The sequence below is a fragment of the Lepisma saccharinum genome, chromosome 8 (genome assembly GCF_977018435.1).
Source record: "Lepisma saccharinum chromosome 8, izLepSacc3.1, whole genome shotgun sequence".
Taxonomy (NCBI): Eukaryota; Metazoa; Arthropoda; class Insecta; order Zygentoma; family Lepismatidae; genus Lepisma; species Lepisma saccharinum.
In genome coordinates, this window is record NC_139236.1 from 82,856,676 (window position 1) to 82,884,475 (window position 27,800).

Consider the following 27,800-nt stretch of genomic DNA (forward strand, 5'->3'; position numbering starts at 1 on the left):
CGCATATCAGGAAAGGAGGAGAGACTGTGAGTTGGCAGAGCAAAGCAGCACACACATTTCTGCAAATGGCTGGTAGCCGCACTCACTTCCCCCCTCACAAGTTCATTGGCTGAGCCCTTTCAAGTCACTACTTGCGCAGAGAGTTGTTTTTGTTTGCTTGCTCCAAAAATTCCCAGGATAGAGTGTAGTATACCTTCATGGGCTGGAATACATGTGATAACTATCGAAAATGTTTGCATACATACATATGTCCTCGGCATGAACAGATAGACAATAGCTAACAAATAATCAACTCCCCTATGTATGGTAACGTCGTAACCTTGTAATAAAGGGATCCCAGACTCGGTAACTGGATGAAGGCAGATTGCACAGTGTTTCGGATCTCACTTAAAACTGTAGGTTCATTCCCGATTAGCCTATCTGTGCATAAAGTGGACTTTAAAATGAAAATGAAACATAGAGGCTTGCAAACGAACACAAATTTATCACCGAAATAAACCCTGATAGAGTACATGATAATCTTATCAAATCTCTGCAATGGTTACAAAAATTAACAAATGTGCGAGACTTGTAGTTATGAATGCTTTCTAAAATGGACTGATATTTTTTTCATCCTCTGGGACACAGAAATATCTAATGTATTGTTCTCATTTCATTGGCATGCCACGTATGTCAAATAGTACATCTCCTTAGTGAGATTTTACACAAAGTTGTCATGTGCGATACCACTTAAAACAAAATGTAGAGAAAAAAACGTACAACCTTTCATTGTTTTCCAGGAATCATTTGGCCTGCTACTTTCACCGTCTCTCTGCGTTGTGAATGGTTTATCAATTTATGAGTTTGGCTAACAGTGAATTCTCAGCAATTCATAATAGATGATGTAAAGGTAATACAATAGATTGAATGGAAAAAAAGAATTATTCCTTTATTTGGTCAGTGTTTCAAATACAGAAGTTTACAATATAATATAATGTGTGTTGCCATTTTACCATTTTTATTTATAGATATTTTATTTTAATTCATAAATTTTTGAGATTTTTTTCTCTGGAATGTAAAATACAAAGCCAATCAAAGGTCGAGTCGAATTTACTCGCTGTTGTAATCTGGAATAAAAAAATGCACTTAGTGGATTCTATGCAAAAATATGTAATAAATTATAATTATCCATTAATATTAGTGGTGTGTGTTCAGATGGAAGAACAAAAAGTTTTGTCCTCGATAACCACAAAGTGAGGATGTTGTAGTTCTATAGACTAATGCCGACCATACCCCAATACAGCATGAAGTGCAAATCATCATAGTCAACGTCGCCACGAGGTGAGAGAGCATATTATTTGAGAGGTAAAACTACTGCAAGAAAGGTATACCGGTTACTACCTCCTGTTTCTTCTTCCATGATTACAATATCATACTGCTGTTACTCATGAATCAAATGAACACGACCGACGAAGCCTCCTGCCTCTCACTAATGCCCTCCTTTTCTCCCCTCTTGCAAAGCTACAGTACCTCTGCTTGCTCTGCACTCCACACATGCATACTAGAGTGATCAGCAAATCCAGCTGGTTAACCAAGGTTGAAACTTTAAGAACATGATGTGTAAGATATGTGCACTGCTAACTGCCTCGTTGGCCGAGTACATTTTGTCCTACAGAGGTTCTGACTGTCAAGTTGCAGTCATCACATGAAATATTCATCATCTCTTTCATTTAATCTTTAATCCTTAACATCACGATTAAAACAGATATATGAAAGTGATGTTAAAAAACAAGTACAAACTCCATTTAGTATTTGCTTACTCTTAATAATTAGTTTACATATAAACCATCTGTTTTCTTTGATGGGTTAATATTTTCTTAACTGTAGTTATTTGTGTATATTCGTGTGGGATTGGGCCTAGTGGTTATGCCGTTTCCTTGTAATCAATGGGTCCCTGGTTCGAAAACACATGAATCGGATCGCAATATAGGTCCAGTCCTAATAACCCTTTCTGGGCATAAGATGAACTTAAAACAAAAACTCAATCAATTAATCAATTGTGTGACATTGGCGTATATTTGCTCCATGGACTCTTACACACACACACATACACAAAAAGAAAAAATGAAATCTATTTTTTAGTAATGCAGTATGTCAACATGCATAAAATAGTTTTATTACGATGTGTGTCGAATAAAAATCTAGGGTGTTCCGGAAAAAGCACTTCAGTCAAAAACTGCAATTTTCTGTTGCTTTCATTTACGTCACACTGAATCAATTAAAGAAAATATTATCAGTATAATTTTATGTTGGGCATGTGTAAAGACACATAACAGTGATGATCCAATGTGTATACCATGCTTGTAATGTTTACTTTAAAAGAATTTAGAAAGAATAAATGCCTGCTGTAAAATTTCATTTTCTGACTTGAGTACTTGAGTACCAACTTCGAGGCAGGGTCTATACACAACAGATGTGCCTAGCTTGTAACGCAGTGTTTCCTTTACTTAACTAGCTATTTGGTTACAAGTATTAACTAACCTGTTTCACTGTTCCTCAAATAAAGTCAAGTTATCATTCATGAGAAAATTTTGTTTACTTATCAAGAATTTAACTATGAATTTGAGAACATCCCAAGTAAGAACAAAAAAAGTGAAATTATTGAAAGAATTTTTGTACTGAAGTTGTAACAGATGATATTGTTTGAAATGGAAACATTTTGTAGCATTCAATTGAAATAATCAACAGGAGTGAAATTTTTGTTGTCCACAGATAATGATTGTAATAATTTTCTAATGATGAATATTTGAAATTAATTTTTCAATGTACGAGAATCACATTTTGAATGATCACATTAAATTTTTCCTGGAGGTAAATGATCAAAATACATGAATGACTTACTTCAGATAACATCAGTACTATGTACTCTTTTGTTAATTAAACGATGTAATAATTTGCTTATCTTTTGGTGATCAATTTATGGCATGTAAATTTACTAGACATCAGCACACAGGGGAGAAATATATTTAAAATAATAATGTAAAGGTGGAGGTGCATTTAAAGAATAACTACAGTATTGATTGTTAGAACATACAATGTAGCAAGTGTGAGATTATGGTCTAATGAGACTTATTTTTGTTTTCTTAATAACTATTTATTAAATAAAAAGGAATAATTTAATCTAATGAAAGACATTACATAAGATAGATGGAATTCCTAACATTATTATTAGTTTTCCCCCTTATTTTGAATTATTCATATGATACATTTGATTATATGTTATACTGATTTAACCTATTAGTAATTCAAAGTAAAATAAATTTAAGGAGAAGCATTACAGAACAAATGCTTGAAGAAATTTATTTTATATTGTGTTGAATATGAAAATTATATAAAGACTAGCATATGTTATAATATCTCTTAAATATTCAAACTCTTTGAATGCATATCCTTTATTTACAAAACTTTTGTAAATGAATCTTTTTATTTCTTGTATATGTAGGATTATATGTAAAATTCCATCATTATTTTTTTGTCCATTTGTGCTAGTGCAATACATTTATTTAAAAGCATGGTACTTAATGTTGTTAGTTATTGACCAGAGCTCTTGAACATACCTAGATCTAGTTCTTCAGTATCAAAAATTCTCTCAATATTTCCATTTAACACTCTATATATGTCATCTTCAGTTGTTTGCTCTTCCTGGTCTCTGATATCTGATTTAAGAAATGTTTTATGTTAATATCTCTGCCATATTAAAAACATGAAAGAATCTGTTAAAATATTTATTGTTGTAGTAAGTCTAAAGATATAAACCCAACTTGTTAATTTTTTAAGAAGATCCCAATTCATGAATTCTTAAAGACACTTATACACACAACAAAAATAAATTTGTAGCTACGTACATGAGATCAACCATTATAACAATTTCATGCCTCCCCGATGATGTAGTGATAACATCATTACCTTGTAATCCGAGGATCCCATGTTTGATACCCATTGGAGGTGTATAATTGTTTCAATGTCCAGCCCCGATTAGCTTATCTGTTCAAAAAGTGGATTTGTGAACAAAACTAAAACACACAATTTCATATTTTGTTTTTTTGGGGGGAGACAAAGGTAATTTTCAAGCGCTGCTGCCAATTAATAGTAATATCCAATATGCATTATGTTCTATTGAATTTCAGTTGTACTCATCATATAAGATTTGAGATTTACAAAATAAGTAACCAATTGAAGATGATAATCTTCTTCTAGATATCTTGGGTGGAGCTCAAACTCGATAGCCCCCTTAAATATACCACGTTGTCTACAGTATCCTCCACAGGGAACTTTATTATTAATTGGATGTGTGTTCAACAAAAATAGTTTCTATTAACTTTTATCTACATATCTAGTGATTTTTAAACATTGTCGATTTCTGTCCACTGTTTATGAAGACCTTACTGTTGAACAGTATTGTTGAACAATATATCTTGAAGAAAAAATGATGTAACATGCTAAAACATTTGTAAATTTACTGTCGAACTCATTTGCGTCATTGCAAAAATAAATTATGCACCCTAAAATTGTGACGGATAATTGATATGGTGGTTTTATCTAATAAAACACATAAAAACAATGCCATTAAATAGCATTGAACAATTTCAATACCAAACTTTCATTCCTCAAGTATAACGAGAAAATAATCAATGAAGTCATGTTTAGTTTCTATGTTTGAATCCACTTCAAGCACAAATGTGATAATCAGTACTGGACCTACAGTTTAAAGTGGCAGCAGAACAACTATCTGCATCCACTTGATTCCTTAATTACAATACAAGTAGGTTACCACTTTGCGATCGGGGAGGTTCATAGTTTATTTTAGTTTATCCAGATTCTTAAATATATACATACATAATGATGGTTTGCATTTGGGACAAGTGTTCTTTGATATTAAGTTGAAATATAAATTTGAATTATTGTTTAGTCACAATATATAAGACATTAAAATAAGATAATATTACTCTGCTGAAATATGTTAACTAGCAGTACTTTACCTAGATTACGATAATTGTTGTTATCATCTTCTTCCTCGTAAAGATCCTCTTCTTCGTTTGCTACAAAATTGAATTTTGATTATAGGAAAGTATACAATGATTTAGTCTATGAATCTAAATATTATCTTTTCTGTCAGAAGTATATTATCTTCAAATTAATTCCAACTAATATTCAGATTCTGATCTTCCATACTTATGGTTCAAACTATTTATTGAAATTATTTCACCTCTCTCATCTTTTTTATATAAAGTGTATAAAATATCACAAGACAGGAGACTATTTTGCATTCAATTTTGACTAAATCTTAACTTAGAATGTAAACATTATCTTCAAAATTTTGGATTTCGTATTTATCTCATTGGGATTACCCCAAATGGCAGAATAGCAGTTGAAGCAACAGAAATAGAAATAAATAAATTATTTATTTTTCTTTTAAATTACTTCATTCACTGGCTTCTTACCTATTTTTTCATCAGCATCAAGAATATCATCCTCTTCATGTAATTTTTTTGATGCTGTTCCTGTATTTTATAAGGAAAAGATGTTAAGATGACAATATTGATCAATTATATAATCTTTGAAATCGTTGAATATTAAATTCTAAGTGTATGAGCAATATTACATTCTGTTGCTATTTTTGTATTGTAGTTCATTGTTAAAGTCCTTTCCAAAAAACAGCATTTAATTGAACTTTTCCTTTTACATTTATTCAGAGATGGATCAAACGATGAATTAGCATATAACATTATAATACAGGTAGGTCTAACACGTTGAGTGATTGGTTGATGATCTCGACACAAGGTGTTTTTTGAGTTTGAATCTTAACATGGGTAATCCTTTGTGAGATATGTTATTTTTTTTCAATTCTAACAAATTATTATTCATTCTCTATGGTTATTATCATAAAGATATAGGAAAGCAAAATTAATATGAAAATACAACTAACACAGGAAGTTCTTTGTGAAGTATTTACATAACACTGACTTCTTGAAGATGACCTCCGTGCAACTGAATATCAGTGTTTCTTGTGTCTTGGTTGCTAGTGGTCCCAGTGGGAAGTCCAAAAATATTTAGTAATTACCCAGCATCATAAGGATAATATGGAAGTACTTTAATTAGAAGAAATGGTGGGCTCCAGCTTCAAAGCTATAGGGTTTATTCCATTGTGACTAGCATAAAGCTACATAAATTAAAAGATTATATGCTGCCCAAGTGCCACAAAATGAAAAAATGCCTCACAGGCCTTAGAAGACTGTTATCCCACCAAGTCTATTTAGTATAGTTTTCATACAATACAAAAATATATTACTACTATCACATATCACTATTCAAAATTTTCAAGACTAAATTCTATTTGAACCTATAATTATATTTGCACCTTTCTTTTCTGTTCCTATTCATTATGAGATATTGAAATGCATTGTGAATTTCGTTCGATGTTAAAATCTAAGTGACTTAAGTAAATGATTGTTTCCCTTATAAGAATTTTCATTAATTTAATTTCATTCATAAAATTTTGTTCCATACTCAAAAGCAGGGCCAGACTTGAACTGTTAATAGGGTGCCCAAAAAATGTTTGATTGTAATGGCACAGCATTACAGTAAAGGCTGAATTGATATCCGTACATATTTTTTTTTTTAAAAGTAGACCTAAGAAATTCGAGAGATTGTTATTACCAACACAGATAATAAAAGAACAATTGACAGGTTGTTTCACTAAAGTTTAAATGTGCAGCAATTTTGAAAAAAAATATTAAACATTCACATATTTTTTTCAAAACCTGAAGAGCTAAGCTCTTCCTTACATATTTAAATCTTCTTGGATTGAAGGATTCCAATTCCAAATGCAACTTTTTGCAAGCAGAAAATCGATATTCCATGCCCTTTAAGCAATTAGACCACATCCATAACGCATTTGAATACAGTTACATGAAATTTGTCAACGTCTGTTGATCCAATGTTTTTAATCTCCTGCTACTTCTGGAATTTTAAAATTTTCTTCACTTTCTTTTTTGGAAATTAAACTTGAGTAGATATAAACCTTCAACTTCGGACACTTTTTACCCTTGTTCATCAATGTTTATAGACATGATAGCAACAAACTTATTTACATCCTGATAGATTTCCAGCAATGTATTCCTTGAAATCTTCAAATCTTATTGTTGTAGTGGAAACATATAGTCGAGCTTGAACGAAATCCAAGTTCCTTGTTTATAGATAATCTGAGAGGAGAGTTGTAATTTTAAAAACCTGTAGAGACATCATCGCGACAATGGTTTTCTCAAAAGTGGTGAACTTCTTCAGAAATGCTGTGGCATCATTTCACACTTTTGTGTTGAATTCATTTGAATGGGCATTGAGAAAAAGTATTGTAAAAAAAATGACAAAACAAGGATTTTTGAACCCTCTCTTGATTATCGTGAGCTTCTGTCCAGTAATGCAGACAACCAAATATTTTTATTGTAGCATCACTTCTGCTTCTCCATCATTAAGATGCAAGATTGACAACAGTAATTTTTGTATACTTCTTGAGGAATTGTGAGGGGAATGCAGAATGTGCCTTCCCCCCTAAAGTTGGCACCTATGAGAATCATGGCGAGTAAAAATTGAATAAAACATAAATTGTTAACACAGGAGTAGAAAGAAGGTTTGTTCACCACTGCTATATTTGTGTCCGATTGAAAGCAGTATGGGGAAAAAAAAGGCGCCGAATATATGTTTTCAGAGGGGTGCCAAAACAAGAGTGCGTACCGGGATTTTGCTCAGTGTCCCAGTCCGGCCTTGCTCAAAAATATGCTCTTGACAAAATGGTTAGCTGTTGTATATATGTTTATTTAAGTTACTGTATATATATCTTTGCTATAGAGAGTATTACCTGATAAGAGGAATTATTCAAATTCCCACAAGTAGTATAAAATTGTAACTGATTTATGTTAACATCTCTTTCGGGATACCGATAAATTTACTACAATTCATAAATACCTAAAACAAGATTTTCTTCAATTGCCTCTTTATTATTGTGTTATCTTTTATGTCAATATGATGATACTATAAATTAAAATATCAAATTTAAGTATTGAAGAAAAATAGTGGATTTTATGGGAATGTAACTTAAATTTTTACATTGGTCTTTCATGTGAACAAAGTGTTTTACAGATTGGTCAAACTAACGTACCGTATATGTCCTTTTCTAGTTGCTTTAGAAGCTCTCTAAGTTCTTTGTTTGAAGGTGCTGAAAAAAATTAAAATTGGTTAAACGTAACTAATTTGAACTACATGCAAGTGAGTCGTTTTATATTAAATTGATGAAGAAATAAAAACACTTTTTTGAATAAATAGTTAAATCCTACAATATTTGTATCTTAATAATAGCTTTTAAAATGTTTCTATTGATAAAAATACTTCAACATACTTTATGCATGAATATCATATCAATTTTAATGACATCATTACAAACAAACGAAGGCTTAAAAACTTGATGTCTAGAGCGTTTTAGGTTCAGGAATGAATGTAGTATCCTCACTCCAAAGTTCATTTTCACCACAAGTGAAATATTCTCTATCACTTTTCCTTCCTTTCCATCTCACTGTTATTTAAATATACATTTTCCTGTGCATGTTAATCAGCATGGATAAGATATGTTTGTGTTAAAGGGTATGGCAAAGTATATGAGCACTGAGAATGTACACCTTGAAAGTCAACATGATGCTAATGTAATACTCCACTTACCACCCACATCCGAAGGAGCAACTGGTTGAGTTTTCAGCAGAGTTATAAATTCGGGAAACTCTTGAAGCTGAAGAAGTCGATCAGGTGGTATGTACTTCTGGACCAGCTTCAATTTCTCCAATGGAGAAGATCCTAGAAAATTTAATTTTTTTCTGATATGTAAATGATGTAACACTTGTAATAATTTATATGTCTGTTTTGGACATAGAGAATAAACATATTTTTTAACATCCAAGTGATAACCGATTAAAAGTTTCTCAAGTTTACGAGAATTGAGCTTTCGAGAGCTAGCGTCACTTCATCTTCAGGTATTCAATTCCGTCTAATCTTTGAAGATGAAATTCACTTTAGACCTTGAAAACACTTAAGCAAGAACTTATCGATAACCAGAACGATTCTCTTCACCATTAAGAGAATAACTTAAAACAGTAGCAGTTGCAATATATTGAATTATGTATATTCAGGATCATCGAGGAAAATGTATTAAAACATTTTAACGAAGAGGCCTGATATAAGCATTGTTTAATTATAACACCATTAAGCCTTGTTTCCATGATTATGAAAAAATATAAATATGCTGAGCAAGGCAGTAATTTATTTTATTAAAAACATAAACTAAACGTAACGTTTCAACCTTCTAGCAAGGTCTTCATCAGACTCTGTACTTGGTACAGATACTCTGTACTTGATACAGAGTCTGATGAAGACCTTGCTAGAAGGTTGAAACGTTACGTTTAGTTTATGTTTTTAATAAAATAAATTACTGCCTTGGTCAGCATATTTATATTTTTTCATAAGCATTGTTTGTGAAATCTGTTTAATATTTTCAACATTATATCTTAATGATATCGACTATGCTGGAAGCCACATTATCGCCAAGAACATGAAGATCACAGAGAACAAACAAACTTTTATGAGTGCATGTGAAATATGATAAATTTGAACACCTAGTACTGGCTCAGTGAAGACCATTTGTTAAAATTTGTTTGCGTTTACAAATGAATTGTCGATGTCTGTGTATGTGTGTGTGTGTGTGTGTGTGTGTGTCTGTGTATTCAATGTTTATAGAGGTACTAAAACTTAGGAACAGCTTATTTTTAATGTATACAATTAACCATTTAAAACTGCAAGACTAGATTTAGATTACCTGTGGCATTAAAAGCTCTGAAAAGGTGCTCTATTTCCGCAAACACAAGGTGCCTAGTAGCTGAAGGATCATCTGAAATAAGAAAATTAATAACAGAATATCAAGTTAAATCAGACTTTTCACATATTTTCTGCATGGAAAATAACGCTGACTGTGAAATACACTGAGAGCTCACTGAATTGCGACCACCCCTCCAAACAACAAGAAACAGCCCAGCAGCTGCTCTGATCACATGACCACCCCAACTGGAAGTATCGTGGTGAATGTATAGACACAAAGCTACATGTTAGTCGAACAGCACATATTAAAATGGGAGGTAGTCAGGTTTTAACATCATTCCAAAAGGGCATGATTGTGGGTGCCCAAGAATCAGGTGAGTCAATAACCCAGACAGTAACACTGGTCGAATGCGCCCATTCCAGTGTAGTGAAGGTGTACAGAGAGTAGCAAGAAAATGGGGTAACGACCACCAAAAGGCAGAATTGCAAGGGCGTATGGAAGGTGACACCTCGGGCAGATTGTTGAGTCAAATGGCTCGTGACAGCTGACTGCACCATCAGCATCTGGGAATTATGGGACCAATACAACAGTGGATGCACAACACCCATATCCCACACAACTGTGCTGCACACACTGCCATGCATGAAGTTCCACAGCAGATTACCCACTGGCCACCCACTTCCCACTTGTCACTCCGACTTCATCTCGATTGGGCTCACAAGGATGCTGATTGGACCATGGATGTTTGGAAAAGGGTGTGTTGGTCTGATGAATCATGTTTTTTGCTACACCACTGTGACGGGTGTGTGCATGTGTGGCACGGGGCAATGGACCCTTCCTTCATGGGGAGTGCCGTACAGGCAGGTGCAGGCAGCAATATTGTATAGGGTTGCTTCTGTTGGCATGGACTTGGACCATTGGTGTGTATGGACTGTCGTGTGATATTCGTTGTGTATTGGGAGGTGTTAGGGGACCACTTACACCCCACAATGCAATACTTCTATCCACACGGGGATGACATTTTCCAGAACAACAATGCATGAAACCACCGAGGCGGGACTGTACTTGCTTGGCTGGAGAAACATTCCACAGAGATGCAGCATATGAATTGGCCCCCTAACTCCCCCCGATCTTTATCCCATAGAGCATCTGTGGGATGTTGTGGAATGAACTCTTCCAACCATGCATCGTGCACCAACATCAGTTGGCTCGTTATGGCATGCCATCAGGAATATATGGTGTCAGATCCCCATGGACACATATCAGCACCTTGTGGAATCCATGCCACATCATGTCCAGACCATCTGCCATGCCGAAGGTGGACCAGCAAAGTATTAGGTAGGTACTTGCAATTCAGTGAGCACTTGGTGTATAATTTGTGCACCTGTGTATGTGTGTACCTCTAGGTGCGCCAAATTAAATTCCAAGAAAACAATCAAAACCTCTTCCTCAATTCTAAACAAGTAGACATATAAGAGGGTCGTTCAAGGAAAAAGTTTCCCCTTTTTTTGGAGAAAGTACGAGCCCGATAAATGAAATGAAACTAGCAATGTGTTCTTTCGTCTTTCCTCTACATTTACACACAATGCAATGTTTGTGCGGGCTGCCCTGGCCATAAGAAGTAGCGAGTCATGGCAGAACAACTGTTTTGGCGGTGTGGAGTATTGCTCACAGAGTTTTTGAAGAAAGTGGAAACAGTCAATGCCGCACGTTATTGCCAAACACTGGAGAAAGTGAAAAAAGCAATTCGCCGCAAACGTCCTGGACTCCTTTCTGCTGGTGTCAATCTTTTGGATGACAATGCTCGTCCCCATTCGGCAGCACTAACACAGGATAAACTTCAAGAAATGAAATGGGAAAGGTTACCACACCCCACACGAAAAGTGTTCGTTCCCTGGACCCCGAATTTTTTGCAGATGGCTTTCAAAAACTTGTGCAACGGTGGGGCAATTGCTTGTGCCGCCTTGGAAATTATGTTGAAAAGTGAGAAAGGACCATGCTCCTTGGTGCAACTTGATTTTTGTCTGTAACTTAAGAAATAAATTTTTTGCAACATAGGGAAACTTTTTCCTTGAACGACCCTCGTACATAAACATTATAAATGACCAGGACAATTTTTTTGAACAATGGTGTTTAACATTGAATACATGTTGCGTGTTCAACCTGCTGTATTTGTGATAGAAGCCTCTCATATGAACATGTAATCTGCAGAACGAGCAGCGGTACTGTAGCTTTGGAGGAGGAGCACAAAGAGAGAGTGAAGGAGGCTGGAGGCATCGTCGGTTGCATTCCAATGGTAGGCAAACCTCTCATCTAATTCGTTAGAAACAGTGCAGTGTGGCAGAAGAAACAGGAGCTTTCTAATACACTTAATAATTATAATTGAGAACTGATATGTAACTGTAACTGTACATTATACATATATATTAAAGTGTGTGAGTGTGTATTTGTGTGTACGTCTAAACTAATCAGTTACAAATAATGTTCAAATTTGTGTATTTATTTGACTAACATACCTAATTCACCTGTGGGTATTGTCGGTGCTGGTTTCTTCCCTGAAAAGACATTTGAAGTCAGGAATAAATAAAAACATACTTTTTGAGCATATGTTAAATAAAGTATGAATGTCGTGTTTTTTATAAAAGGAAAAATATCTACAATTTTAAATGATGTAAATTACGATTTTAAAAAAATGAAATAAAGCATGGCCTTCATCAATAGGAAAGCAGTAGTACATATTCATTAGAAATTTCATATCAGTGTACATTAACAGACTCAAAGCATTAATAACAATATTTTTGTAGATGTTCAGCCAGAATACACCGACAGTATAAACATTTTTGAGTTACATTTTATAGTTTAAGATTCTTTCTTACATAATATTGGGCTGTAACTTACTAATTTTCGTAGGAGGTGCTATGTTGCCTTCTTCGTTATCATTTTCATAATCTGCAAAAGTAGTATATATAACCATTAGGAAAGTTGTTTTCTCTTGTAATAAAAGTAGCTGCTTATATTGTCCAGAGAAGCATCTAAAAATACTGATGATTTGTTTTCAATTTAATCTTCGCATCAAGTCTAATTCAGAATTAATATTTATTGTGTATAATAATGTGAAATTGTTATTACTATATATGTTATGTGCTCATTTTCATCTATTGTACAAAAATTGCTTTAGATATAGATATTAACTGAAAAGTCCTAATTCACTCTACGATTTTCTTTTCCGTCATGAGAGTCGTATATAATGCACAATATAAGCAGTCACTGAGTAAACATTTATTATTCATCTTTATAGTACTTAGGTTATCTCTATATTATGTTCACTAACCAACACTTTATCCCTTACTACAGGGTGACACAGGGAAGTGTACTCATTTTTTAATGAGCATTACACAGTTAATTGTACACCAAACTGTAATATTTTTGGTGTATAATGTGTGTGATCTATTGCCATTTATTTTACATTTATTTATTTATTTATGGCTACAGCCCACACTGCCATACCTATATTCAATGAACATACTACGGGGATTGTTTCCTGGTCATTTGATTTCCAGGTTCGGAGATGTGCTTTGGCCTCCCGGTCTCCTGACCTGAGTATGTGCGACTTCTTTCTGTGCGGGTATTTAAAGGAGTGAGTTCATTAGACGAACTGAAGACAGCTATTCGTGTAGCTATTCATGTAGCAGATCACTCAGGAGACATTGGAGCACGTGGGGCAGCTTCACCTCTCGACTGGAAAACTGCATTATGGAAGATGGACATAACCTTCCAGGTGTGATTTTTTCTATGTAACACAAATGGCATTACTTTCCACACCTATTCTAACCTCAGGAATAAAGTTTGATGTCACATTAACTATATACTGTTAATTCAAAAATGAGTACACTTCCCTGTGTCACCCTTTATTACTCTGAGAAATTATTTATTCATAAAATGTAAGTTTTGAATTTTAATATTTGACATTATATTGTTATATCCTTAATTCAGAAGAAAAGGCTTTACTATTTCACCTACACCTCGTTTGAGGAATAGGGCCTCCCGATGGCGCAGTGGTAGCGTCCTCGCCTTGTAAACAGTCCCGATTAGCCTTACTGTGCATAAAGTGGACATAAAACACCAAATCAATCCAATCCAATTGTTTGAGGAATACATTTTAATGGGGTAAATACAAGATGTTCTCAATGAAACACGATGTCGTGTGAGAGAAGCAAACTTAAGAATTTTTGTCCAACTTACCTTCTGGAAAAAATGGCAAAGCTCTTGCAGCAATGGAATTTTCAGTTGCAGGAGCAGGTTCTGTGGTTAAAATTAAGAAAAGTCTTAATATGTTTTCTTCATTAGAATACATTCAAATGTATTTCTACATACTAGTTTTTTTCTGTGCTTGTAGTGGTGTATAGAAATTATCTTACATATAAGTTTCTTTAAAATATGTGTGAAAACAACTTTAATTTTAATAATTTTAAAGTTAATTGTATGTACAATATTCTATTATCTATTTAATACGTATTTCATTAATATTGTTTTAGATTTCTACTGAGAAAGAACAAACATATCTCATCTAGAGCCATGATATTTATTGAAATTAGTATTTATTTTTCTAATACATATGCTTTTAAAATTTCTAAATTTAAATGATTGCAAATATTTCATATAAAATTTATAAATACCTTTACTTGTCGTAGCTGGCAAAACCTGAGTTGTTGTTTGAATAAGTACTTCACAAATGAAAAAGAAAATCACGAATTAGTTATAAATATAATGATCAATTTCTTTTATCAATAGTTTTTCTTGTATGTACACATTGCTTGCATTATAGAATTATTTTCCTGTAGTTTACGGTTATTACAAGCAAGAAAACAGTTTTTCTTTGTGACGTTTCAGGAGAACACACGCTCCTTTCATCAGACATTTATTTTCATTTTGACTAAAGATACAGTTACAAGAATGGTTAGTAATTTTTTAATTAATGTACAACATTGACAACATCCATTATATAACGGATTCTTTTTGTTTAAAAAATTACTAACAATGTAACATTGACAACATCCATTATATAAAGGATTCTTTTTGTTAAAAAAATTACTAACCATTGTTATAACTGTATCTTTAGTCAAAATGAAAATAAATGTCTGATGAAAGGAGCATGTGTTCTCCTCAAACGTCACAAAGAAAAACTGTTTTCTTATGCTTGTAATAACCGTAAACTACAGGAAAATAATTCTTTTATCAAGTCTTATCCTGCACTCCACAATTCTGAGGCACTTATTATATAAGTAGAATTACTCCACTAATGGTTAAAATAATGTTAAGGTTTTCACAAATATTACATTTCGTAATTCAGCTAAGTATAACCTCGGCCAGGTTTATGTAACAAGTAGAAATTTAATTCTTGCTATAAACTATCAAGATTACACAGATACAATATAATCATATGTAACATCTTTTTTGATTGACATTTTGAATAAAAATATTTTTCAATATACTTAGATAATGCTAAAGTGTTTGGCCTGAGTAGGCAGTGTAGGTCAAAATATATAAATACTATATTAGTGCCTACCAGATCTAAATAAAATGTGATGACTCAAATATTGAACAATAATTATTAGTCAGTAGTATATAATTAGCTAATAAAGAAAGATAAATTAATATTAGAAATATATAACATTTTATATTGAAATAATCAAAATTGTTTTGTACGAAACAACTTTGAATTTCATATTCACAGTAAAGAGATTAAATTTCATTATATTTAATATAAGTACCTTTATCAGCAGTGACTGGCAGGAATTGAAGACTGGTGGTTACAGTATTAGCTTCATACGTAGGAAAATAATATGTTAAATTAGTAACAACACATACAGTACATAAAATAAAATGTTTTCTTACCACCAATTATTGAATGTTATTCAGTCTTAATATTTCAATCTTGTGAAATTATTGAAATTATTATACTTAATGGTGTTATCAGATTATATCTAGTGTATATTGGTGTGGATTTATTGAAGGGAAAATATTTCAATTGATACTAAATTCTATCCACAAAGTAAATTACTTTTTTTGTCATCATAAAATATTCTCACATTTACATTTTTACTGTTGAAAATATACTGTTATATTTTTTGAATGAACTCTATATTGTGAATATAGTTCATTCCAATGTCAACAAATGTCAAACACTTAAATTATATAAGTTGGGACCCAATAGGGTGACAAAAATTTATTAACATATCAACAAAACCATCATACGTATTAAAATTGCACAATTTTTCTGCTTGTACAAGGTCTGTCAATAAAGTAATGAGACTGTTTTAACATACCTCTGTGTATATGTTCAAACTACAAATCAACTTATCTGCTTCAACATAGTTTCCTTGGGAGGCCACACACTGCCGGAGACTTTGCTCCCACTCTTCATGCTGGGTCTGGAAGTTGAAAACTGGAATCGCCTTTAGTTAGCCGGTTACACCTTTATCAACGTTGTTCACAGTCGCAAAATCTTGTCTTTTGAGGTTGATCCACAATTTGGGGAACAGGAAACAGCCACAGGAACTCGTATTAGGGAAATAGCGGGATTGAGGAACCACAGAATGCGATTTTTAGCTAAGAATTCATTCACGGAGTATGCTGTGTGACAAGGGTCATTGTCGGGGTGAAGCATGCAAGTGTTGGCAATGCCCAATTCCTGTGTTAAAATCTGATGGACCATGGTATGGTTCAGAGGTGGTCCGTAACTTCTACAGCAAGGGAAGCACATGTCATAAGAAATGAATACACATAATAATAATAAACATTTTCTGGTCTCGTTTGAAAGTTAATTCCATCCTGCTCTCCTTGTTTGTAAATTCTTATATCAATAGATTGTAGAATTCCTCTTCATTTTCCATATATTTCAGTTTTCTGTAGTATCTTCTCATTAGCAAGTACTGACATGTTCGCGAGTCTTTGCTGTTTCTGGGTTCTTCTGCAATAGCTGTGAATTCGGCAAAGTGCTGAAAAACAACTTACAGCGCTATCACTACACTCCATGATTGTTGAAACCAATGCACGTCCACTATTTTTCAACACATTGTGCATAAATGCATTTTAACGGCACTTTTTCACTATTTTCATTATTGTCGTTATTATTATTATTTCACCTTTTCAGGTAATGTATTTCAGTCTTCAAGCATCGTGCTTGGTATTAATATGCTCCCAGTGTCTATTGAATTAGGTCACAAACTATACTTTTTGTACAAAAATCTAAATCTACCTCGTGCCAATTCTGGGGACCCAAAGTGTCCATTTTCTCTTAAAATTGCTAATATAAGACATTTGTATGGATTTAGGGGTCAAATAGCAAGCTCCAGGTTTTTGCAGATTTTTCGGAATTCTGGATAACTGTGCATTGTTTTGGATTAAAATGACGAACATGTTTTGTTTTAGATTGTTGACCCAGCAAATCAGGCAGTGGTGTCCCACCAGAAATAACCTCTCACTTATCTTCAAAACTTCTTGAGCTCAGGCCTTGGAGTTTCCCCACGGAATAAATTCTGTGGATTCATTCCCTTTGGGTTAACTGAACAACAGTAATTTAGTCAACCTGTGAAGTATAATTTTTAAACATATCTGTTTTATACAAATTCCACAGATAACACAAATGAAATTTACTGGAATAAATCACAGCAAAAAATTAGTTCTAAATCAAAGAAAAAACATTACGATATATTTTTTTAGGCAGATTAGCTTGGAAGAAACGAGGGGGCCAGAATGAGTAGCTTAGATACATTCCCTTCACCGAAAATCTACGAAGTCTGCCCGAGTGCTCATTTTCCCGAAGTGACTCGAAACATGCTGAGTGTTAATGACATACAAATGTCATCTGCTGGCTAGCAAGACAGACACGTCTCACAGCAAGCGACTATGTACGAATAGTTTGAATAAAACTGAAAAAAATAATTGACCACATTAGTATAGGTAATAAATTAGTGTGGTTTCTATTTTGTAAGGGAATGACTCATTTCCTTCATTCCATGGTATGGTTCCAAATCCAACTCGTCACCTATTATTTGTACAGCCAATTGATGGTCAGACAACTCAAGAGCTTGCGCTTTTTCCATATTGCCGTTGGTTTTCGAAGATGAAGGTCTTCCAGCATGATGTTCATTATTAACAGATTAACGGCCCTACGAAAATGTCTTGTGCCACTTGAACACTTGTAACCTTGAAAAAGTGTGCTCCCCATAGGCCTGTTTCAATTTTGAAGTGTTTGCTTGGCATTTTTTCTGAGCGCTCTATCATTTCCATGACACACGACGAACAATTGCTTCATAAGAAAACACACTTACAATAATCAATTGGTACTAGCGACTTGTACCAACAGCCAAAGAGATAGTGATCTATCCTTTTCTTGGCAGCCTGCAGCATGTCAGGTGGGGTGCATTGTTGCCAGTCTCATTACTTTATTAACAGAACTTGTATTTCTCATGAATAGAAAAAATATTTCTCGTTAGTAATTTAATTGGTAATAAAGTCTTTACATATTTCTTGAATTTATGTATTAAAGCTACATAATAGTTTAGATTTTATTGTTGAATATGCAATAAGTAAGGCTAGGATTTTGATTCATTTGCATCTTGTTTGGGGGGGGGGGAGCCAAATACATTGCTCGGTTAGATGTTCATGGGTTTTATAACAAGAAGATCTAAACAAAGCACCTTGATAGTGCTTTTTTTTCATTCTTTGTCGATTTTCAGGATATTGCAGTTTCAAAGGTTTCATGCCATTTTAGTGATTTTTTTAAAAAAAATTTTTTAAAAGCAACCCAAGTGATTCTTGCCAAATGAAATCTGTTCAATCATTCCTTAGACCTTGTGCAAAAAAGTGGTAAGTTGCTTTTGGTTCATTACAAAATGGGAAAGGAAACAGCCAAGAAAATGATTCTGGTTTTGACCAGAAATGAAGGGTTTAGTAACAATGTAGTTACAATTGCTGATGTTTTGTCTGTGGATATTTTTTTTACTGGAGAACTACTAGTGACATAGCTTACTTCAAGTATGTTCTTCTAGTAACGGTAAAGGTGCAAGGGAGCTTTTCAATGTTCAAGTCTTCGTGGGAATCTCTGAGTCAAGGCCACGCACAGGGGTAAGGAAAGTGAGTGGGTGGAACGAAGAAGTACACACTGCTGCCAATAACTGGTAGCTGCTCTCCATGCAATCCTATCCCCTCTTACATGTTCATTGGTAGAAAACTCTTGAGTCACTATTTGTGCAGAGGCTCGTTTCGTTCGCTCGTTCCAGAGATTCAGGGGATAGAGTATAGTAGTGCAATGCAATACAGGACCGGCAAAATCAACTCGTGTTATAAAAGAGCATTTGGAAAATTTGCAGAGGGTTTTTAGTGTTTTTTATGGCATTATTGCCTTTTTATAAAGCATTTTCTAATATTTTATTGTGCATTAAAAGCCTAGCCCTACAAATAAGAAATTGTGACATTTCAAGTATCACATGTTGTTCAGAACATTTTTCAAGGTATTACCTGTCATTGAAACATCCAGTAGTATTCCTTCAACTCTGCATAACATAAGTATACATTATTTACAAGATAATGTGATCAAATTTTAATATCTAACTGATTTTAAGTAAAATGCTGTGAATTTGTCTGTATTATTTACAGGTTAATTAAAATTTGAATCATATCAATAGATAGATTTTTATTTTATGGGCAGTCAAAAATCTCCATAGCTTCATAGAATATTTAAATTAGTTATTATCTCAGCAGAATGTGTATGCATAATTAAAGGAACTGAGCATGTGGTCTCAAATCGACTTATAAAAAAATGACTGTACTATAAAAATGTACCGTGCTAAGCTATTTAACTATATTATTGACCTTCATGAATGTTTATGTAGTGCATGATAGAGACAGGTATAGAGTTAGGTATTATAAATGAAACTAAGTGTTTGTTAATGTAATAATTTAGTGAAACATTTTTTATTACCATTTACTACAGTGCAAAATAAAATCATTATATAATTATCATATGTTTGTCTTGTAAAGAATAGTTTTTAAATATAAAAAGTAAAAATTAAGATTTCATTTACATGTTTCTCTTTCTTTTATCTTTTACTTACTATGCAGCACTGTTGCCCCTAAGTTATTATCAACGTTACATAGAAGGAAAATTACCAGAGGAGCATTCACTGACAGCAATACATGGCCCACGTTTAAATTTTCGTGCAAACCCTTTTTTACATGCACAACCTGGTTTACAAATATGTGGACACTTGCGTTCCCTCTTATTACATATTGCGTCACAAGGTCTGCAGAAATAATATCGTTGGCCTTCTCCACAGGCTGCAGGAAAGAAAAGTATTCATAATTTTAAAAGGTGATTTTGCCATGAATATTGTTAACGTACATTAATATAAATATCATACTTCAATTTTACCTTTGTGGAGTGAATAAAGTGAAATTGTACTATTTCAAATAAAATTGGTTCAATTTGTAACAATGTAGTTATGTTTGCAAATACTATGCATTTAGTGCAAATACTTAAATTCAAAATTAAATTCTCTTCAAAAGTTTTCATTTTCTGCATTGAATACAAGTGTTAAAGACAAGGACTAAAGGTTTATAATTATGTGTTGTTCCACTAAAATGTTGGTCTAAATTTAAACTATGATGTACAAAAATAATTTACCGATTTTTACAATAATTTATACATTAATGGAAGTAGGAAAATATGAACATAAAGTTACGGGACACTGATCGCACACAGTGTTTAAGTTGACGATAAACCTAATGTTCTGAAAATGGCTATTAGCTGATTATTTGAAAAATTATTAAAATGAACCTCAGTAATAAAGAAATTATCTACAGTACATAATATTACCACAAGTTTTAATTTTTTGTATTAAAATGCATAATTTATGTATTAGTGTATAGGAACTGAATATAACATTTCCATGATGTCCAAGTCATTTGGTGTTTAGTGCTTAATTATTGAGTTCTCTTACATGCTGTTGGCTATTAATCAAAACATATTTGACCCCCAACAGTTTGGTGCTCTAATCAGAAATTCTTCGAGAGACACCAATCAATTAATTTATTTGTAGAACTAAAGAGAATCGGGAAATGTTTCCCTGCAAAAATTTTGCCTTGGTTTTAATTTTCAAAATCTGCTAAAAAACCTGGTTTTGTGTTAATGTAACATAAGAAATACTAATTATTGTTGTTATTACTGGTCTACATTTAAGTATAATACAATTTACTAGTTATTTGTGTATATTTATCACAGTCGTCTAGTGTACTTGATCTGTGAGTAACAAAGTCGTTTTAGATATTGAAAATATCACGCATCTTCAATGGAAATTTTAACAAAAAATAATTTGTACAATATATTTATACTTCTTTAAAGAAAGGTAATTTTATCACACGCACCTCTAGTTGGGGTATTAACTGTAGTTGAAGTTGAAGTAGTTGTTGGAGTAGTTGTAGTAGTAGTAGTAGTACTTGCAGTAGTAGTAGTTGTTGTAGCGGCAGTAGTAGAAGTAACACTACTTTCTTCCTCAATATCTAAATAAAAAGAGTTGTAAATTAATTAACTTTTTCTGTATGCTGTTGTTGTAAATTATATTTTTTTAAAATCTATAAATATTAATGTAATGTACAATTAACTGTATATCCAAGTTTCAATTTCTAACAGAATAAGGATATTTGTGCTCTTAAGTGAGATTTTTATAGTAACTGTTACATGCAGTTTAAAATATGTTATCCATGCAGTTATATACATTTTAACATAGATTACACTTGATATGAAAACATTTAATACTATAGTTGGTTGAATTGAAGAAAAAGAGGATACAGTTTACATAGTGAATCAAACAGTTTAGTGTTATAATTCTCATAATACTAGGCATGTGGAAAGCAGTTATTTCGAATATTCGAAACAGGATTTATACAAAAAGACCTGCAATACAGGCTCTAGTACCTTTATAAATGAACACATTTGAAAATATTCTCTGATCTATTCTGTGTGAATGTTAATATAATAGTTATTGATAAACTATATAGTAATACAGTAGACTCGCGATTAATCGAGTCCCGATTAATCGAGGGAGTGGTTGGAAAACATCGCGCTTCATAATGCACCCCCTGTTTGTTTGCTAGTAAGTTGGAGTGAAGTCACCGTCTGCGCTGCACGTAGGCCTATTCTAAGCGAGTAATGTAGTATGAGTGGCAAACTGAAAAGGTGTGTAGTTTCTCTGAAAACAAAATTCAACGCAATAAAAAGGTTGGATAAAGGTGAGTCTATTAAAAAGGTTGCTGCTGATTATGGAGTCGGGGAAGTGACTGTTGGAGATGTAAGCGGAAGGACAATGAAAAGTGGGTGAGTCAAAGTGTGAGGGGGGGCCAGTGGTTTAGCGTGGAAAACGATGAAGAAAGGTGAATATGAGCAGACGTTCGAGGCTTTATTTTTGTGGTTTTCACATCTGCGAGGAGCGGGAAGTCCAGTAAGTGGTCCTATGGTGCAAGCTAAGGCAATAGAATTTCAAAAAAAATTTAAGGAAGGCGAAGAAGGTTTTACCATGAGCGATGGATGGATGGACAGATGGAAGAAGAGATACAGCTTTAGACAGCTCAACATTACTGGGGAAAAATTGTCAGCTTATTCATCTGAAGTTACTGAAGTTCAATCAAAAATGAAAGAAGTTGTTTTGATTGACAAACGGACATCGGATCAAATCTTCAACTGTGATGAGACAGGGCTGAACTTCACAATTCTTCCTAGTAAGACTTTGGCAGCGAAATCGGAAAAAAAGCCGCTCCTGGGTTCAGAAAGACTAAGGAAAGAGTGACCATTTTAGCCTGTGCCAACGCATCTAATTGGAAAGTCTACAAACCCAAGAGCGTTTAAAAATGTTAATGTCAATTGTCTTCCCACCATGCACAGAAATAAAAAAAAGTGCGTGGATGGACAGCACACTTTTTAATGACTGGTTTTTCAAGGAATTCGTTCCTGTGGTTGAGGCATTTCTATTAAGGAGAAAGCTTCCTAGAAAAGCGGTATTGTTGTTGGACAACGCGCCTTCGCACTCAGACGCCAACAAACTTTGTAGCGGCGATATCAAAGCCATGTTCTTGCCACCTAATGTGACCTCACTAATACAGCCCCTGGATCAAGGGGTTCTTGAGACTATGAAAAGAAACTACCGGCGGAGGCTTCTTCGGATGTTGATTTCCAGATTGGATGAAGGGATGGGCATAACGGAAGTTCTGAAAAAAATAAAGGTGAAAGATGTTTCATATTGGATTGCGACAGCATGGGATGAAGTTAAGAACTCAACACTTCAAAGATCATGGAGAAAGCTGTTTGGTTTGGAGAAATCCAACGAAACTTTGCCGGGATCGGACAATGAAAATGTCTCTCAACTCGTCCAGCTAGCTAATGAGCTACCAGTGGAAACGCCAATTGAAAATGAAGACGTCCTCGAGTGGCATAACCAAGATCAACAAATGGAGCTGACTGATGACGCTATTGTTGATATGGTCATCAATCCTGAAGAAAATTATGAGGAGCACGACACCGAAAATAGCACATTCTGAGGGACTGAAGGCGATCAAAGCTGCTATAGCCTATATTGAACAGCAAGAAGAGTCTATGCCGTTTGATCTACTCTCCCTACAGCGTTGGCATTACACCGCAGCCTCGAAGAGAGGAAAGATGTTAGTCCAAAAAACTCTTTTTGTATCCGAGGTGGTCTCGGTCCCAATTAGATCGGACAATCGCAAGTCTACTGTATATTTAGTTTTAGTATATTTACTACTTTCAATGATCGTCGAACATATAATCTTTTTACATAAACAACTAATTTCTAGAGTTACTTCTTCAGTATGTCTGTTTGGATCCATGATTGTAGGTACACTTGAAAGCATTTAACTCACTTGCTGTATGCCATAGTTACTTAAGCATATCACTGACTAACTTATTAAATTAGTCCGTTTGAGCATATTCTCAGAACAATGTTTAACAAAACTTGTAAGTTGAAATTTGAAATATTCTCTTTCTTTCAGTGACCTGAATTTACGAATTTTAAGCCATTAATTTTTCTTGAAAGAACTTACGTTGGTGTTCATAATTATAAATTAATTTGATAATTAAACGTACGTTATATATTAATATAAGTGTCATGAATCAGGTGTACATATCATGAATCTAAAACAGTGTTTACGAAATATAGAAAGTAATGAGAAAAGTTTTAAACGATACTCACTGGAATCTCTTTCTTCGCTATTACTCTTAAGAACTATCAAAATAAGGAAATTTTGAATTATTACTATAAACAACATTTCAATACACATTTTTATTAATTAACATGCATTTGTGTTATAATTTTTTCTAAAGTTTTAGAATATGTTTACTCTTTGAGAGGCGATGATAAACTACTATCTCTTGTAAAATGTGCCACTTCAGCCCTGGGAAAAGTTATAATTTTCAAGAAAGATTATGTATTCATAAATTCACATAAACACATACCCGCGCGCATGCGTATGTACCTTTATAAAATCATTAACAAAATAGTCTGAAAATATAATTCTTGCCGCATTCCGAACAGAACATGGTTTATCTGCTTTAATATGAAACACAAAATAATAAAACAATCGTTCCTATTGTCGCATTTTGTTGTAGTTTATACTTTTAATTAGCTTCATTTAACAACTAACCAATTTCTGAACAAAAAAATAAGGCATGGAGTCTTTAATTACAAAAATTAGTTTACGTACATATCCATGTGTAATACATGTGGATTGAGATGGAAATATTAGGTTATATATCAAAGGAAAGGAAAAACGATAGAGGATTTACTCTCGTAAGTATTGCAATAAGTTGTTAGCCATATTCTATATTCTCCTGAAGTGACAATTCTAAGTTTTGATCCTATTCATATTGAAATAGAAATGATTTTTTTTTAAATTTAACAATAGGTAGCTCTAGAATTTTTGAGCATAGGAAGAGGTAACTATTATTTAAGTTGTTTTCAGGAGGTTTTAGACGACTGTTCATTGACGGTGTGCATTTAGAGAAGAAAAAGGGCTATACATTCTTGTTTGTGAAGTGTCTGAGCAATTGTATACAGTTGTGGTGATAGTGTGCAAATATCAGATGAAATCTAAGTACAGACATGAAGTCATGTAACTACAGAAAGTTCAATTTAGTAAACAATTATTTCTTTTTTTGTGCACATGACATAGCATGGACATACACAATTCTTCTCAAGTGGTATTTTACTCGCTCCATTCATCCACCCTTTTTCTACTTGTCTCGTTACATAATTCTCTTTTCCGTTAGAGTCTATATTTGTCTCATATTATTGTTTGCAATTCGATATTAGCATGGTTCTTATTTCCTTCCCTTCACAGTGCATATACCATGTGTGGAAAACAACCACTGTACAATGGTCAAAGGAATGAAATAAATCATATCATATCATATCAATAACTTCCTATTTAATTATTTCTCCTTACAATATTCCACTCAATGTTTATTTTCTCATCACAGTCCATCACTGCTTGTTTTCCCTTATTGTGCCATACTTATTTACTATTTATTTCTTCCACTGCCATAGTTCAGCCCATGTTTAGTTACTCATTCATTCCATTTTTCGTTATAGTCCACATTAACCATATTCATCATTTCTTGCCCTTCATTGGTTAACCAACATTTTGCATGTTTCTTTATTCCTTTCCTTGTCAATGTCCACATTTTTTTGTTCATTCATTCCTTTCCTCACCATAGTTCATTTCATATTTTCATTGCTTCGTAATTCCTTCTACAATGTAGTACATAGGATTCTACGATCTCATTCCCTCCCCAACATATCCCAAACATGTCCTCCAAAATTTGTTGCCTCTTTGCTAAGGATAACCAACTTTAGAAATTATTTGTACTAATGTCATAACATTATGAACAATTCTACATAAAAATAATAATGAAGAATGAATCACGTTATTTGCCTTGAAATCAAGGAGTCCAGGGTTCATCCCACTTCAAACTGTAGGCACAGGCCCGAGTAGTCTACCTGTGCAAAACGTGGGCATTAGATAGCTTTTTGAGTAATTTTTATTTCAATGTAAAACTCATTCCACACATCAATTCAGATTTCTGTTAACTTACCAAAAATTTGTGTAAACGAATTATGAGAGTAAAACTTTATTCACTGAGAATTAGTGTTTAAATTGTAATGGCCAATGTAAGTAGAAAAACGTGGTTTAACCAACACGAATACAGACTGAAATTATTTTAGAAGTTTGCAAGGGATATATGAACATTCCTTGTAATTTACAAATAACGTGCAAACTATGGCTGTTAATATGTTGTATTAATATTACACTTAAAAGTTGTGAACTATTAAAATACTTACCTTGCTTTTGGTTACGAATAGCAGTCAAATTTTTCATAAGTGCCTCTAGGATAATTTCAATTTGTTCCGGGCTACTCCCTGAAATGTGGGATAATATGTGAAAAATATGTCTCAATATGAATAATGTGTTTTCAAAATATCACAATATGGCCCTTTTATGAAAAACTCTATATTCTTGAATTTAAAAAAGCAAACCATTATCAGTACAAGTTAACAAGAGTCAAGACAGGAAATTTATCAAATTATTGTCATTATTAATTCAACTGCATATTTATACACATCCTCCTTAAAAATGAATACTGCAGAATGACTTGTTTCCTCTTTCACGAATATGGTACTTACTAAATACAATTATTATTATTTTCTTGAAATTAAGTGAATTTTAGATGCACTTTTAATTTCATAATTCCATATATAATTATATTGAAATATACCACAGTTCAAGATTATGGAACATTATGCAGGCAAAAATGTCTCAAATTCTTGTTGTTAATTATTGCATGTATTTTTCTAAGACATGTAAATGCTCTTGCACGTAATAGTATTGAAACTTTTCGACGTTAACTATTTCCTAAGTAATCACATCTACATGCAAGATATATTATAAATAGAACTTTAGGTTTAACACTCACCTACTTGACTGAGAAGTTCAATACTTGAATTCAGGCAGTTAGTTATGTTGGGAATAACTGTGTCATTTTCTGCAAAATGATTTTTTTTATGTAAGTAAATTTTAATGAATAAAAAATCATTTCATGCTAGTAATACAGGGCAATATTAAAAAAAAGTAATACACATACGAATTTCTAAGAATATGTCAAGTTTTCAAATATAAAATATATATTTTTCATTACCTGGGCATTTACTGATCCAGAAAAAATTGTATTAAAATTCTAAAATTTCGAGGATTCTAAAATGATAGTCGTCAGGTAATTCATACGATTTTAGAATATCGATCAGTACTAATCACCAAAACCACGTAATATATTCACCTTGATTTCTACTGCTTTGTCAATTATCAACTAAAGTTTTGTTACAATCAGGAAAAAATTGATATAACAGATATTGCAACTAAAACAAAATTTCGCAAATGAAAAATTGAACAAGTGAAAAATTCTACACATACATTATGAAATGATACCAAGCGATTACTCAGAACTATCTTATTAAATCATAACATTTTCATATCATATCATAACATAACCATCCCTGATACCTGCATATTTTAAAGTAAATTCATTCTCTTTCGTATATTTTGGTTTTCTGTCCATATTACAGAGAATGAAACCTTTGATTTTTAAATATATTTTTATTGCTCCATATAAACCACATATTGATATTTGGAGGGTTCAGTACAGTTACTTTTGTCATTACAAGACACAAAATATAATTAATTATAACATTTCCATAATTTACAATCTTAAGTATTCACTGACGTTATGACATTTCAGATTTAATAATAGCTTATTTTTGAACTTCACAAGTTCTTTACTTCT

General features: G+C 33.1%; 1 protein-coding gene across 1 annotated transcript; it reads right to left on the minus strand.

Annotated features, from left to right (window-relative positions):
* Positions 1 to 920: 920 nt before the first annotated feature.
* Positions 921 to 27,017, minus strand: LOC145991225 (uncharacterized). The gene is made up of 17 exons (XM_083127186.1): positions 26,937 to 27,017; positions 26,305 to 26,382; positions 24,157 to 24,189; positions 21,323 to 21,457; positions 20,069 to 20,236; positions 15,667 to 15,717; positions 14,572 to 14,619; positions 14,138 to 14,197; positions 12,794 to 12,844; positions 12,412 to 12,450; positions 9,896 to 9,967; positions 8,749 to 8,880; positions 8,195 to 8,251; positions 5,481 to 5,540; positions 5,019 to 5,078; positions 3,597 to 3,695; positions 921 to 1,106 (listed from the first exon to the last, which is right to left on the minus strand). The coding sequence occupies exons 2-17, from the start codon at positions 26,339 to 26,341 to the stop codon at positions 1,090 to 1,092; spliced, it is 1,119 nt and encodes a 372-aa protein (XP_082983312.1). The 5' UTR covers positions 26,342 to 26,382; positions 26,937 to 27,017; the 3' UTR covers positions 921 to 1,089.
* Positions 27,018 to 27,800: the final 783 nt, after the last annotated feature.